The sequence below is a fragment of the Heloderma suspectum genome, chromosome 5 (genome assembly GCF_057233095.1).
Source record: "Heloderma suspectum isolate Gila_16-S chromosome 5, 16-S_ref, whole genome shotgun sequence".
NCBI lineage: Eukaryota > Metazoa > Chordata > Lepidosauria > Squamata > Helodermatidae > Heloderma > Heloderma suspectum.
The window spans coordinates 29,759,053-29,775,009 of record NC_139462.1 but is presented as its reverse complement, the minus strand read 5'-3'; the positions used below and the strand labels follow the sequence as shown (position 1 = coordinate 29,775,009).

The window sequence follows — 15,957 nt, the reverse complement described above, 5'->3', positions numbered from 1 at the left end:
TGAGGAAGAGATAGAAACTGTGGGAGAGGAACCCACGCGCTGTCCAGAGGCACTACCGGAGGGAGAGCCCCTCCTTGCTCACATTCCTGAGAGTGGTAGTGACCCTGGTAGGCAGGGGGAGGGACAACCGGAGCTTCAGGACACTAGGTGCCGGCGCAGGGACAAGCAGGAGATGGAGGGCGCCAAGAGGAGGCGCTCAGTCCACTTGGCGTGACGTCAGCAGCTCCACCCCAATGCCCCATGGGAAAAGAGTAGACTTTTGCCTCCTAGCCCTTAAGTTCAGAGGCCTTTTCCCTCCAAAACAGAGACCAACTGATTCCTTAAGGCTAGAAACCCCAGATAGGCAGCTCTCTTAAGTTTCCCTCATTAGGCTCAGGTAATTAGCATCTGTAAGCGTCATTAGGTTGAATGGAAATTAAGCCTTGGAAAAGAGCCCCATCATCTGCATGTTGATTCTGGCTACTTGAGGATTTCAGAAGGCAGCAAGGGTGCTCCCGACACACTACTGCTATTGCAGTATCCCTTGGAAGGCTACAAATCTGAAGGTCCACTATTATTTTATTTATTTATTTACAACGTTTCTATACAGAAAGTTCTCTGGGCAGCTTACAAATAAAAGCTAAACTATGAATTATAAAAATAAAACATAAACATAAAATCTAAAGCAGTTAAAATAGCATCAGAATTAAACCAACAACAGAAAACAATCATGCAAAGAATTTTAAAAGCAATAAAACTAAAAACACAATGTAGGTGTCAGGGTGGAAACTGAGCCCATAGAACCCCAGAGCAGTTCTGATTCTGAGGAGGAACAGCAATCCGTGGGAGAGGAGCCAGCTCATCCCTCACAGGCACAGCAGCTGGCAGAGACTCCTCCTGTCGGCATTCCTGAGATAGATAGTGATCCTAGCAGTGAGAAAGTGCGGGAATGGGGCTTGCTAGATGCTTGATGCAGACGCAGGGAGCGACAAGTGATGGAGGGCGCAGAAAGGAGGCGTAGCGCCCGTTTGGCGCGCAAGCAACAGTCGCGTCCCATGGACCCAAGGGAAAGAGGGAGGAACTCTCTCTAGCCCTTAAGTTCAGGGTCTGCAAGTGATTCTCCTTCAAACGGGGACCAGCTGCCTAGCCTGGAACATAGGCTACTCTGCTGTTCCTTGCTTAGTTGCTGGTGATTAGCATCTGAAAGAGTCATTAAGTTTTAAAAGGATTAAAGCCTTGAAAAGAATCCTTTTGTCTGTGTCTTGAGTTGGCTATTCGAGTAGACTGAAAGAGGCCACTAGGGCGCTCCTGACAGTAGGTTCCAGGGCTGAAAAACACACAGTATAGATGCCAAGTGAGCCTCTCTGGAGAGAGCATCCCACAACTGAGGCACCACCACTGAAAAGGCCCTTTCCCCTGTGGCCACCTGCCTCACCTCATTTGGTGGTGACAGCTGGGGAAGGGTCTCAGAAGATGTATGGGCAGGCAGGCAATCATTCAAGTAACCTAGCCCCAAACCGTTTAGGGTTTTAAAGGTTAATACCAACACTCTGAATTGGTCCCAGAAATGGACTACAGCAAGTACAGATGACAAAACATTGGTGTAATACAACGACCATTTAAGAAGGAGAGTAATCACTGCAATACAGTACTTCCAACCCCCAGTGCAGACAGTCTATCTGTAGGGAGTTCTATGTTCAGTTGGACTCTACACAAGTCTTCCTTTACCTGCATTCAAGTCATATCCCATCTTTCCCTCAGCTCAGGCAACAGAAAGTCTAAACCTCAATAGGAAGTGATCTGACTATGACAAGAGGAGAGATTTTAAATCTCCTACTCACAAAGATCCCCTTCCTGGGTAAGATGGGGATGCTCCAGGCTCTCTTGGATGAAACTGAGTTTTTAGATCCATTTCGGTTGGGTTTCAGGCCTGGTTTTGGAAAGGAAACTGCTGTGGCCACCCTGCGAGCAGTTCTTGATAGCACTGACTATGAACAGGGGATATTTGTTACCGTTTATAGCTACAACACCCCTTCATGGATCACTGCCTTGTTGTGGTGAAGGGGCTTGCGTAACTCAGTGAAGCCATAAGCTATGCCGTGCAGGGCCACCCAAGACGGACAGGGCATGGCAGAGAGTTCTGACAAAATGTGGTCCACTGGAGAAGGAAATGGCAACCCACTCCAGTATTCTTGCCAAGAAAACCCCATGGAATGTATCACAAGGCTAAAAGATATGACGCCGGAAGATGAGCCCCTCAGGTCGGAAGGTGTCCAATATACTACTGGGGAAGAGCAGAGGGTATTTCCAAGTAGCACCAGAAAGAGTGAAGCGGCTGGGCCAAAGCCGAAAGGACACTCAGCTGTGGATGTGTCTGGTGGTGAAAAGAAAATCCGATGCTGTAAAGAACAATATTGTCTAGGAACCTGGAATGTCAGATCAATGAATCAAGGTAAGCTGGAGGTGGGCAAACATGAGATGGCAAGACTGAACATTGACATCTTGGGAATCAGCGAACTCAAATGGACAGGCATAGGCGAATTTAATTCAGGTGACCATCATATCTACAACTGTGGGCAAGAATCCCTGAGAAGAAATGGAGTAGCACTCATAGTCAACAAAAGGGTGGGAAAAGCAGTACTGGGGTACAATCTCAAAAACGATAGAATGATCTCAGTACGAATCCAAGGCAAACCATTCAACATCACAGTAATTCAAGTCTATGCCCCAACCACTGAGGCCGAAGAAGCTGAGGTTGATAGGTTCTATGAAGACCTACAACAACTTTTAGAACTAACACCAAAAAAAGGTGTCCTCTTTATCATAGGGGACTGGAATGCTAAAGTAGGAAGTCAAGAAATCACCGGGATAACAGGCAAGCATGGCCTTGGTGTACAAAATGAAGCAGGACAAAGGCTAATAGAGTTTTGCCAAGAGAAAACGCTGATCATAGCAAACACGCTTTTCCAACAGCACCAGAGGCGACTCTATAAATGGATATCACCACATGGTCAATATCGAAATCAGATGGATTATGTCCTTTGCAGCCAAAGATGGAGAAGGTCTATACAGTCATTAAAAACAAGACCTGGAGCTGACTGTGGCTCAGATCATGAGCTGCTTGTTGCAAAATTTCAGCTTAAATTGAAGAACGTAGGGAAAACCACTAAACCATTCAGGTATAACCTCAATCATATCCCTGATGAATATACAATGGAGGTGAGGAATAGATTTCAGGGATTAGACCTGATAGACAGAGTGCCTGAGGAACTATGGACGGAGGTCCGTAACATTGTTCAGGAGGCAGCAACTCAATCCATCCCAAAGTAAAAGAAATGCAAGAAAGAAAAGTGGCTGTCTGATGAGGCTTTACAAGTAGCTGACGAAAGAAGAAAAGCGAAAAGCAAGGGAGAAAGGGGAAGATATATCCAACTGAATGCAGAGTTCTAGAGAATAGCAAGGAGAGACAAGTAGGCCTTCTTAAATGAACAATGCAAAGAAATCGAGGAAAACAACAGAATGGGAAAGACTAGAGATCTTTTCAAGAAAATTGGAGATCTCAAGGGAACGTTTTGTGCAAAGACGGGCATGATAAAGGACAAAGAAGGCAGGGACCTAACAGAAGCAGATGAGATTAAGAAGAGGTGGAAAGAATACACAGAAGAACTATACAGGAAAGATCTTAATGTCCCTGATAGCCATGATAGTGCGGTCACTGAACTTGAGCCGGACATCCTCGAGAGTTAAGTCAAGTGGGCCTTAGGAAGCATTAGTAACAACAAAGCTAGCGGAGATGACAGTCTTCCAGCTGAGCTATTTAAAATCCTAAAAGATGATGCTGTTAAAGTGCTGCACTCAATATGCCAACAAATTTGGAACACTCAACAGTGGCCGCAAGACTGGAAAAGGTCAGTTTACATTCCAATTCCAAAGAAGGGCAATGCCAAAGAGTGTTCAAACTACCGCACAATTGCGCTCATTTCACAAGCCAGCAAGGTGATGCTCAAAATCCTACAAGCTAGGCTTCAGCAGTATGTGAACCGAGAACTACCGGAAGTACAAGCTGGGTTTCGAAGAGGCAGAGGAACTAGAGATCAAATCGCCAACATTTGCCGGATCGTGGAGAAAGCAAGAGAATTCCAGAAAAATGTCTATTTCTGCTTCATTGTCTACGCTAAAGCCTTTGATGGTGTGGATCACAACAAACTCTGGCAAATTCTTAAAGTGATGGGAGTACCAGACCACCTTACCTGTCTCCTGAGAAACCTGTACGAGGGTCAAGAAGCAACAGTAAGAACCAGACATGGAACAACCGATTTGTTCAAAATTGGGAAAGGAGTACGACAAGGCTGCATATTGTCGCCCTGCTTATTTAACTTATATGCAGAATACATCATGAGAAACGCCGGGTTGGATGAATCACAGGTCGGAATTAAGATTGCCGGGAGAATTATCAACAACCTCTGATATGCAGACGATACCACCCTAATGGCAGAAAGCGAAGAGGATCTCAAGAGCCTCTTGTTGAGGGTGAAAGAGGAGAGTGCAAAAGCTGGTTTGAAACTCAACATTAAAAAAACGAAGATCATGGCATCTGGCCCCATCACTTTCTGGCATATAGAAGGGGAAGAAATGGAAGCTGTGACAGATTTTACTTTCTTGGGCTCCAAGATCACCGCAGACGGTGACTGTAGCCATGAAATTAAAAGACGCTTGCTCCTTGGGAGGAAAGCTGTGGCAAACCTAGACAGCATAGTAAGAAGCAGAGACATCACCTTGCTGACAAAGGTCTGTCTAATCAAAGCTATGGTTTTCCCAGTAATAATGTATGGCTGTGAGAGCTGGACTATAAGGAAGGCTGAGCGCCGAAGAATTGATGCCTTCGAACTGTGGTGCTGGAGAAGACTCTTACGAGTCCCCTGGACTGCAAGGAGGTCAAATCAGTCAATCCTAAAGGAAGTCAACCCTGAGTGCTCATTGGAAGGACAGATACTGAAGCTGAAGCTCAAATACTTGGGCCACCTAATGCGAAGAGAAAACTCTCTGGAAAAGACCCTGATGCTGGCAAAGACTGAAGGCAAAAGGAGAAGGGGATGGCAGAGGAAGAGATGGCTAGATAGCATCACCGATGCAATGAATATGAACTTGATAGGGATGGCGGAGAATTTCTCCCCGAAACTTTGGGGGGCCGAGTGCCAACGTGTTCGGCCCCCCAAACACGTTTCGGGGAGAAATTCTCCGCACCCGCACCCCGCACCCCCCCCCCGGGACGGGACTTACCTTTGGTGAATGTCCCTCCCGGCGGCGGGTCCGGCCGGCGGTTCGTCGGGTCTTCGTCCGGGGCGGGAGCGGCAGCCGGTCTTTTGACCGGCTGCCACTGCCGCCATTCCAATAAAAGAAAAAAAAAACGCCCCCGTGATAGGCTACATGACGATTAACGTAGCCTATCATGGCTGACTTTGCAAATCTAGCCATGATAGGCTACGTTAATCGTCACGTAGCCTATCACGGGGGTGTGGTTTTTTTTTTACTTTTAATTTCACGGCCGGGCGAGGCAAGGCGCGTCCTCCCCGGCCTGAATTTCGGCCGGGTGAGGCAGGAAGCCTCCCCCCCGGCCTGAATTTTGGCCGGGCGAGGCGGGAAGCCTCCCCCCCCGGCCTGAACTTTGCGGGGGGAGCAGCGAAGCGCCTCCCCCCCACCGCGAAAAGCTGCGAGACCAGGTGAGTGACTTTCGTGCACCCCTAGAACTTGAGCACGCTCCGGGAGAGAGCGCAGGACAGGAAGTCCTGGCGTGTTATCGTCCATGGGGTCACGAAGAGTCGGACACGACTGAACGACTGAACAACAACATAGCTACAACAACTGTTGTAATTGTTTATATCTTTTGGATCAAGGTTTTTTCAGGAGTGATCTAATTACTGCTTTAAAAAAAGAAAAGACATTGATACTGCTCCTGTTTCAAGAAGGAATTTTTAATCTCCTGGACCTAGTCAGGCATCCCCTCCTTATTAGATAGAATAAGCCAGGATGAGTAAAGATATGCTGAACTTGACCAAGCACATTGCCAACATCCTCAGGTCTCAGCAGCTGAATCTCATCTGATAAAATTGAACCAAACAGTGTTCTGGATGCGTCCACTAATAGAACTGCATTAAATGTGGAGTTGGTATGTGAGGGACTTCATCTTTGAAGCGTCTCGTAACTTGTCACATCATGTGACCAAGGGTTCCATCCTCTCTCTCTGCGCCAGATTGTAACGATATCTAAACAACCAGAGGCTAATCTACCAGCATCTAATCAACCACTGGACAATACTGAAAAGATGCAATAGTGGTGGAAAATAATTCTTTCTTTGTCACCAACATCACTACAGAATAGGATCAATAGTCAGTTCTAACTGTGGTCAGTTGGACTCTGCACAAGTCTTTCTCCACCTGCATTCATGACATCTCCCGTCTTTTCCTCAGCTCAGAGAGATCTAAGGAGCTGCACAGACTCTGCTCAAAGGCAGAGGGCACTTGGGCATCATTGTGTCAACTACCCAAGTCATCTCAATATTCCACAGATTGAGCAAGTCTTCAACAGGAGAACCAGCCATGCCAGTAGGAAAATCATCCCAGAGCCCTTTGGATTCTACTGGAATCCATTAACCTCCAGGGGTGGAATCTTTTAGAGGGCAAAGGTTGCCAAAAGTCTACACCTCAATAGGAAGTGATCTGACCATGACAAGGTTACAGATGTTGAATCCCCACTTTCACAGCACTACTGTCTGCCCTGGTCAAGAAAATATTTCTTGGCCACCTTTCAGGGCAGAATCCCTTCCAAGAGAGTGCCCTGCTACATGTGTTGTGTCGATGACTTGTTGTGGCTGTAACATCCTGAGGTGCCTGAGATTCAGCAGCTTTGGCATGGAAGTTGAGATTCCCTAGCACAATTATCCCCAGGATCCTTCACATCAAATCTAAGACTGTCAGCTCAGGCAGGGGGACTGATGGTCAGCAGAGCCAAATCCCTCATCTGTCCTGGGTACCCAACAGAAATTGCAAACACTCAAGACTGTAACTTGAGTGAATAGAAAACCTGGAGAGGAATATAGAATTCCTATGGACTCCAGAAACTTCCCCACTCCATAGTCAGTGTTGGTGCTAAACCAAGTAGGACACAGCTCAGAGAGACTTAACTCCTCCCACCTCCCCTACCCAGGTTTTCATAACACATTCCAGGTCAGCCCTCTCATCCATTGTTAAATCAGTCCAAAATGAATCCTCCGTCATCCACGATTAAATCCATGATTACCGCATGCATAAGGAAGATTTTATTTTGGACTAATCTGGCATTCAATAGCAGCACTACCAGACCTGAGGGCATGCTGTTAAGGTAGTCAGGAACCGGATAGTTGGGGAAAGAATGAGAAGAGGCAACAGGTATAAGGTGTCTAATCACCCTTTTCAACTGGCCTGTTAACCTCCCCATGCCATATCTCCCCTTACCCATGACCACACTAATAAAGGTATTTACCACCATGATTTTTTGTTATTATTATTTTTTAGTAGTGTGCTGTTATGCAGTGCTCTTAGGGGTCATAACTCCTCTCTCTCTCTCCATGTGTCACTGGTGTTTATGGTTTTGCTGGCACTGGCCAAGTACATTAAGAGAAGTTGGGTATTTGGCAGGCAAAGCAGCTGGTGGGGCTGGTGTTTTAGGGAGAGTTGGTGGAGAGGGAAGTCAGGAATTCTTCTCTGGCTCAGGTTTCAGAAGAGGAATTCAGAATTTGTACAATTCATCTCTCCTTTAAAAAGGAGTTTTTCAAGCCTGCAGAGTTCTTCTCTGTCTGTGGTTTGGCAGAACTTTGCTGGAAACTCTAGTTCTCATTTCACTTATAAAGAGCAAGGTGCAGAGTTACCCCATTGAAGTCTAGTACAGTCTTCTCCTTCCCCTCCATACCGCTTCTGTGCTGACCATATTGCATCACAGCCAGAGCATTCACTTCCTCCACCCTCCCATGCCTAATCATGAAGCATTCAGTGACATGGTTCTTCTGGCCCCATACATGTTGTGCTAGTCTTGCTTCTGCCAAGGGTAACCTCTGGGAGGGGCAACTGTGGAGGAAGCAGGTCACTGAATGCTTTAAGATGAGGCCTAAGAGAATATGGGAACAGGATGATATCGTGGACATGCCGCTGACCAAGAATGGAGTGGAGGAAAGACAATATTAGACTGCAGTAGACTTGGTTCTCACCCTGTTCTCTGTAGACAGAGAAGGATTGGAAAGGTTTTTGAAACTGTGTATCTAGGCCAGTGAGCTCTGCACCATCAGTGGATCCTGCCTATTTCCCATACATGGAGCATTTCCCCATGTATGGGGAAATCACACACACAGAACTCACAGAAGCAAATATGAAAGTTGTCACTTCTGTATCAGTGCTCTTGTTCACTGAAGCTGCTCAACCAAAACTTGTGCTTTGATGATGACTTAATTAATCATTATGGTGGATAATGTTTGGATTATTAAGTCTAACCTGTTAAACTAGTGGCACAAATTCTAATGAAGGTGTTGCTGCAGTGACTGCAGCAGTACCAGAATGTGAGATCCAGGAGGTCCCTGGATTGGGGTGTTAGCAGTCTATTAGAAAGGATTTCCTCTGAACATAAACTGCTGCTGTCTGTGTGGAGTCTGAATCTTATTATCAGGGGACAGCAATGTCAAAAATTCCTTCTAAGACTTCATTGCAGCATTGCACTCTAACAATCGAGGGTGTTCCTTAAACCAGGCAAATGCTCAGGAACAGACTAAAACGGAAATCTGTCCTTTTAGTTTGGGAATATTTTCTTTTGGCTGAGTTAGAGTTACTTGCATATGTATGGTCTATATTTTTAAAGAAACAGAGTATTGGATTTCTCAAATGTTCTGCCCCCTTTCATGCACAGGAAACTCACATTTATTTTTAAAGACTTTTTCTCTTTAATTGCATCTCTCTCTTCCCCCCTCCCTGCTCCCCACCCCTTTACCATTTTGTTTTTACATTTTCTTATGACAGTGGATGGGAGGTGGACAGCATGGAGTAAATGGTCTACATGTGGGACAGAGTGTACCCACTGGCGCAGGAGGGAATGCACGGCACCAGCACCAAAGAACGGCGGCAAAGACTGTGAGGGTCTTGTCTTGCAGTCCAAGAACTGCACAGATGGGCTGTGTATGCAGAGTAAGTGGAAGTACATTAATGTTCCTACATTGACATTGTGCTTTTCTGGGATAGGTGTGGGAGGGAAATAGCCATGGAAAAAAAGATTAAAACTTCAACATTCTCAAGCAATGAAAAAAGGTCTCCTACAAGCATGTACTGGAGCAGATCCAAAGGGAATTCCACCCTTCTACAGTGGAGCAGGAAAAACAACAACCATACATTTAAAAGATTTGGCACAACTTGGCAGAAACAACTCCTGTTCTGTGCTCCGCTAAACCATTTGGGGCATGTTTAGACTGCAGCTTCCTGGGCATTCGAGGCAATGTTCCCTTCAAAAGACATACAAAATTGCATGGGGTTTTGCACAGCAAGTCCTTTATTTTGAATTTGGTCTAGAAGGGGATTAGCATGAGAACTGGAAAGTTTCTGTGGGCCTTCTGGAATTGGAACCTGAAAAAAAACCTCTGCCTGGAAGTGCCTTCAGGCATTGGCTGACATAGGAGTAGGGATGGACAGATCAATTTATTTCCAGTCTGTGTCACTTTTCCGTGTGTTCATTTGTAAGTCCATTCTGCCCCATTTCCACATTAATCTACAAATTTGTTTTTTAAATATCTGCATGAAATATTTAGATACGCACTTTTGAACGTATTTTCTCACAAAACACATTTCTGACTGTCCAGTACTGTTCATATCTACTAAGAAGTAAGTCCCATTTATTTCAGTAGGGTTTCTTCCCAAGCAAGTGGGTACAGGATTGCAGCCTGTTTTTGTATACAACTCTTGGTACATTTTTGAGATAAGAACTACTTTGCAAAGTTCATAGTAGTGTGAAATCTGAACAAAAACTGTGTTCTGATCCGTATGTTAGTCCAGGAGGTGTAGACCAGCTTATATTGGAATTTGCAAAGAACAAAATTGATCAACCATCCTGCTAGAGAGGTGCCAAGCTTCATTGGATAAGGGCTAGTTTTCTGCTTAAATATATAATTCTATGGAACGGAACTGGTCCTACATATGGATTTTTTTAGGAAATGTGATCATAGTGCTATATTCTTTCTGGTTCCTGCTCACACTTACTTGTTTGCTGAAAAATCAGTCCTACACCCACTTTCCTGGGAGTAAGGTACACTGAACTCTATGGGAATTACTTCAAAGTTGATACGTACAGGATTGCACTGTTAGGTTGCAATCCTAAACACACCTACTAGGGAGTAAACTACATTGAACACAGTGGGATTTGCTTCCAAGTAAAAATCCATAGAATGGTATTTATAGACCTGGTTCATACAACATGACAGTCCACTGCCCATGGGTGCCATTTTTGCATGGCGACACATGAACGCCTGGCTTGCCATCTTCAGAGACCAGGTTGTGGCACATGCCGACACGTGCCAGGCGGCTTTTGAATATTCAAGTATTATGAACCCATGGACTTTTTTAGGGCTGTGGGTGGCTTGTTAACCACACTGATAACCCACCCTCACTGGGTTCGGACAACATGAAAAGCTGCAGTGACAGCTTGATTATTCAAAATGGCCATCCGCCCACACCACAGCCAACCATGGTTTAGCCACAGCGGGCTGTTTGATTGTGAAAACTGACCCAGAGACTTGAGGTGATATAACAGAATGATAATTGCCCCTGAGTAAACATATAATATTATTTGTCCTGCTATAGTTTATGATCAAACAGATTGTGAAGGCTTTTGAAGCACTGCAAAAACTAATAAATTTGAAATGATGGCTTTCCCCCTTCCCTTCCATTTTGGTTCATGTTACCCCAAAGATAACCAAAATGTATATCATATAATACTCATCTCAAGATGTTCTTCAGTTGTTGGAAGCCATCTTATAAAGTATCCTGCCTTTCATTAGGCACTATTGTCACTAGGGAAGGAGAGAAGCAAAATGCTTACATCTTTAGAAAGGGCCAAATTGTTGTAATACCGGGAGTGGGGGGGGGGGAGAAGTATATTCCAAAGTTAACTGTTTGACAGTATATCTTGAAGGTAAAAAAGCTAATTCATGGATAACTCCACTATAAATTAGCAGGAAAAGATGTATCCATATCAAGCAGATTATATTTTATATTACCAGATTATATTTAGACAGGTGTGTCACCCATGTATAGATGAAGAAGCAGAGCCATTTAAGTAGAAATTTGGAGGGAGGAATTATGCTACTAAAAAAATAAGAGCCCTGAAGGTATGCCATTATTATGTAGACAGTATGTTGCTTTTTATTTGCAATAATGACTGCTGAGTTTAAAGCCTTTGCCCTCTTCAGGAGAGTGGGTGATGCTAATATGAATGTTTCTCTAATATATAGATAGCTATATAAACACTCTTCCACCAAAGAAATGGTGATGAAAAAATATACAGTTTCGTGTTGACCTTCTTAGCTTCTGTTTAATAGCGTCTTTATACTTGAGGGGTGAATATACTTATAAAATATATCATGGTCTGTGATCCAATACTTTGGTTTCCCTTAGGATCATTATGTGATCCATTCCTGCTGAAAAGATTGATTTCCCACCCTTTTGGGCTATAGGCATCTTATACTGCCCTTTCTCATTCTCTCTCTCTCTCTCTCTTTCAGTGTGTGTAAATCTATTCCAATTACTTCTGACTTTACTCCTGTTTTACAAAATGAAGTTGCAAGTCAAGATGGCCTAGGAATGGGACACAGGATCTTTTTAGTCACAGAATACATTGCCTCTCAGAGCCAAGTTAAACATTACCTTTAATACATAGCATGCTGTTCTTTTTTCCCACATAAGAAAAAACCTACATTGAAGTGAATAGAGACTTCGACACTGCCATCCAAATTGCTGGCATGGGGAATCAATCTGGACTGTGATCACAGCAGGGGGCAAAGGGTTAAAGCCTCATACCCCACCACACTAAGGTCCGGATCCAGATTGGATCCTCTGTGCTTACTTTTGATTAGGAAAAATAACTGCTGTAGCTGAATACCATGTATTAAAGGTAACATGTCATGCTGTTCTCAGCGTGTATTATTAGATCGTAGTCAATGCTGAGCTGAAGGTAGGACTCAATATAAAGGTCCTGAAAATATTCTCACTGTGAAAAGCAGCACCTGTTTAGTTGATAGTTGTCATGTAATTGCTAATGGCAAAAATCCTCTGTTAGAATAGAAGATGGCAGTGCTAATTAGAATTTGCATGAGCAGACCTAGGAATTCCAGATTTGCTGGCAAAGAGCAAAAACAGCCAAAAAAGCCAGATAACTTGTACTTGACAGTTTGATGAAACTTTCGCATTTACCTCACTTTTTGCATAAGCAAATGGAATACCTGGTGCTGCTGCTCAGTTCCTCTTGCTGTAGCACCTACGCGAGCCAAGTCTTTCTCCTTCATCCCTGCAGAAGACAATCCTGCTCTTGGCTTTCATCTTGGCTACTGTGCTAATCCAAACTCATTCTTGCACTATATACCTAATCATTAACCAGTTGTTGATTTGGAGGAAGGAGCAGTGACCCTTTTCTCCTGGACTTTGTTTGAGCTAAGGACGCAGTCCTATTGATTGTGCCCTTGCTGCTTGGGAACCTCCAAACTCACAGGCTTCCGAGTTTCCTATGCCCTGCTGGGCTGAAGCCAGAAGGCCAGGAGGAGTGGCAGAGTCAATCTTCACCTCTCCATCCTCTTTGGCAATTTTCACTAGATGGGCTTTGCAGCTTTTCAGCCCCTCTAGCAAGGACGCCTTGGAGGGGGAGGGAAGGCGCCTGGAGGAAGCTCAGGATATCTCATATCCTGGCCTCTTTGGTCTCCTCCCCATCCACCAGGATGTCCCCTTTCCTCTTCCTCTGAAGTTGCTTTTCCAACCTTGGAGGGCAGCTGGTGCAGTTCTTTCTGCACTGGCTGTGATGAGACTCGGGAGGGAGTTGGATCTCCAACTCCCCCTTCCAAGGTTGGAGTGCTGTCTCCAAACTCAGAAGGGTTTTTCCAAGCAATCCTACACTCTCCCAGGGACCATAGGATTGCTCTTTAACTCTGTTAACCAGGGTACTCTGTTAACTTAGCTACTCAAACCACACATTTTGCTCAGGCTCCAGTTGGACTCAGACTCTTGTGGCTTTTGGTATTTATTAGCATGCCCATTTAGATGGGTGATGATCACCAAAGAGTCTAATGCCTACTGGGAAAAAATGTTCATGTTACTTGCCAAATGTGGCTGATTCCTGAGGAGGGAGAGAAGGACAATAACATCCAAATGGATCTGTTTTATCAGTGTGTTTTCAACTGTACACATATGAAGTCTGGATTTGAACAACAGCAACCAAAAGATAAAATTGAGTCATTCATGATAAACAAGTATTCCAAGTTATTAGGGAAAGGACCATAGCTGTAGAGGTTAAACATATGCTTTGCATGCAGTAGGGTCTAGGTTGAAGTAACTGGGTATTCTTGTAGAGTAGAAATCACAGTAAATGGAAGATGATAATCTGAGCCAGTTTGAATGAATCAGTGAAACAATAAGCAGTCTCTCCTCTCACACACACAGCTGATGAAAGGTAGCTGTATAAATACAGACATCCTAGAAAATATTGCTTTGCATTTACAAGCCTTTCTCTTCCAGTCCATTATTCACTACAGTAACATCACTCAAGCAAATCAATAAGCTCTTTCATACACCTAGCCCTACTCCTGTGTAAAGTAGCAGTCTGAACTGGTATTGATTTCTTCGGGGATAAAAACTGTGGCGCCTTCTCTGCTTCTTCACACACCCTCCATCCCTAGTAATTACAGTATTTTTCACCCAGCGCTTACTGCTAACTGTGGTATTTCTGGTGCAACTCGACTGTCACATTTATTCAGACTAATGATCTTGCCAGTACACATACTCTCTCATTCTGTAGTTAGTATTTTCCCCCTAACGTGAAAGGATGAATAGTCATTAAGCCAGCTTCCTTTCAGAGAGAGAGGGCAGGAGGAGGGAGGGAGGCTGAATTGAAAAAGAAAACTAGCTATAGTGAAAATTTAGAACTGCCACTATTAGAGAAGGCCTCCCAAGTACACAGCATCTTCATGCTTGATTCTGTACAATAATTTAATAAGTATTATAATGGCTTTAATTGGCCCTCTGCAACAGTCTGTGTTGTAAAGCACATTAAAATCTGGCCAGCTGCCATCCATAAAAGTTCATTTATTTACCCCTACATGTGCCATATTTTCTATTTTTATGTGTGTTCAGCATTACAGTTTAGTAAAACCAGTCTAATAAGGGTGTGCTGAAGGAGATAACCTTAAAGTTCATGATAACCCAGTCTAGAGTCTGAACCAACAAGGTTATTTAGCACTGTGGTAGCACTGTGGAAGGAAGTATGGACCTGATCCTTAGACGATGATAGATGGCAGCAGAGCAAACTGAGATGCCAGATACTCTGTCTCCCCATACCCCATTCCCCCATCTCAAATTACCATATTGCAAGACTCCTTCTTTTCTCTCTCACTTCATTTCCCATGCGTTTGATATGTTGAACATAAAGAACAACTACTTCTGTTTTACAAGTCCTTTTCTATTTACAATATAAATTAATTGTAGAATCATGCTTTTAATATTTTAAACTTCTCACATTTCCAGTATAAAGGTGCTCTTCTGACATAGCATGTGGTACTCATATAATGCAAGCACATACAGGTGTTCAATTGGATTTCATTATCCATATAACTTTTTTCAGGATAGATCTCTGAGTAAGATAACGAGATTCCTGTCAGATCCTGTTGTTACATTTATATGAACCAATTCTGATATAGTGTTTTCGCAGGGTGATGTCAGCAAATGATTTCTCGCACATGCCGACAGTATGCGGGCTCTAGCCTTGCTGTTATTTATTCATTTGTTAATTTTGTATCCTGCCTTTTCCATCAAGTAGCGCTCAAGGCAGCTAATAGTAATAATACAAATACAGTAAAATATAAGAAAATACAAAAAATAGCAATAGAAGATAAAGTCCAAACCACAAAAAGAAGACAGGTAAAACATCAATAAACAACCAGATAAAACCAATTAGAACATATTTACAAGTCAGCTTATGGGCCAAAGTCCTGTCTAACTAAAAGCCTTCACCTGCTGGTGCAAGGTCATCAGCTATGGAGCTAGTCTCCAGTCCCTTGGCAAAGAGTTAAAGTTAGGCCAATAATGTAGGACCCAAATATATCCTATGTTATTAATTGCATTGTACACATTGGTGGTGGACTACAGCTAGACTGAGATATCATGGGTGCTCATGCACTGCTTCAGATAACAGTGTCATTTTCTGGCCATGTGTTTTGGGCAGATTGCTTTTCTTTGGCCCATTAGGTTCCAACATGATTTATCATCGACATTTGGGATGGAACAATTGGGATGGAAGATGTAGGTGTTATCAACAGCAGCACAAAGCACAGAAAAAACAGTAGGGTTGCCATATTGCCCAGTTGGCTGATTTTACCAGTATTCTAGCCATGGTATCCAGTGACCATTTACTTCATTAGCTAGCCTGGATTTCCAAATTTCATTTTTAAAAAAGCAGGCTTCTAGCCATTGTAGAACCAAAGACACAAGGCAAAGTGTAAAAACAGTATTCTGTCCAGTCATTTTGTGATAACAAGACTGCACCCACATTTGTTTTTAGCCAATGAGTGAAGTCACAGCTATGACTGCTATTTAGGGGGCCATGGAGATTTTAAAAATGTAGAATAATATACCCATTGCCTGCAGAATGCACTTCCTGGTTCAGTCTGATGGGGGTCGGGGGTCTACCCTGGTGGAGACATTGTTGTTGTCCAGT

The 15,957-nt window shown here is 43.8% G+C and overlaps 2 protein-coding genes across 35 annotated transcripts in view; one reads left to right on the top strand and one right to left on the bottom strand.

Moving 5' to 3' along the window:
- Positions 1–12,590, bottom strand: part of LOC146343729 (uncharacterized) — a 226,568-nt gene extending 213,978 nt beyond the window's left edge. For 31 of the 34 annotated variants that reach the window (XR_014791993.1, XR_014791987.1, XR_014792004.1 and 28 more), the window contains exon 1: positions 12,482–12,590. Coding sequence is in view for 1 of the 34 variants with exons in the window: in XM_084855647.1 (XP_084711773.1) it covers positions 12,482–12,544 (63 nt within the window). In the remaining 33 variants the exon portion in view is untranslated. Of the gene's footprint in view, positions 1–12,452 lie in introns of all 34 variants that reach the window. The other 3 variants (XR_014792011.1, XR_014792006.1, XR_014792008.1) reach the window with 1 other exon arrangement.
- UNC5C (unc-5 netrin receptor C) overlaps positions 1–15,957 on the top strand; it is a 457,616-nt gene that overhangs the window by 365,273 nt on the left and 76,386 nt on the right. Inside the window, exon 7 of the mRNA XM_084855645.1 lies at positions 9,018–9,182. Coding sequence (XP_084711771.1) covers positions 9,018–9,182 — 165 coding nt within the window. The remainder of the gene's footprint in view (positions 1–9,017; positions 9,183–15,957) is intronic.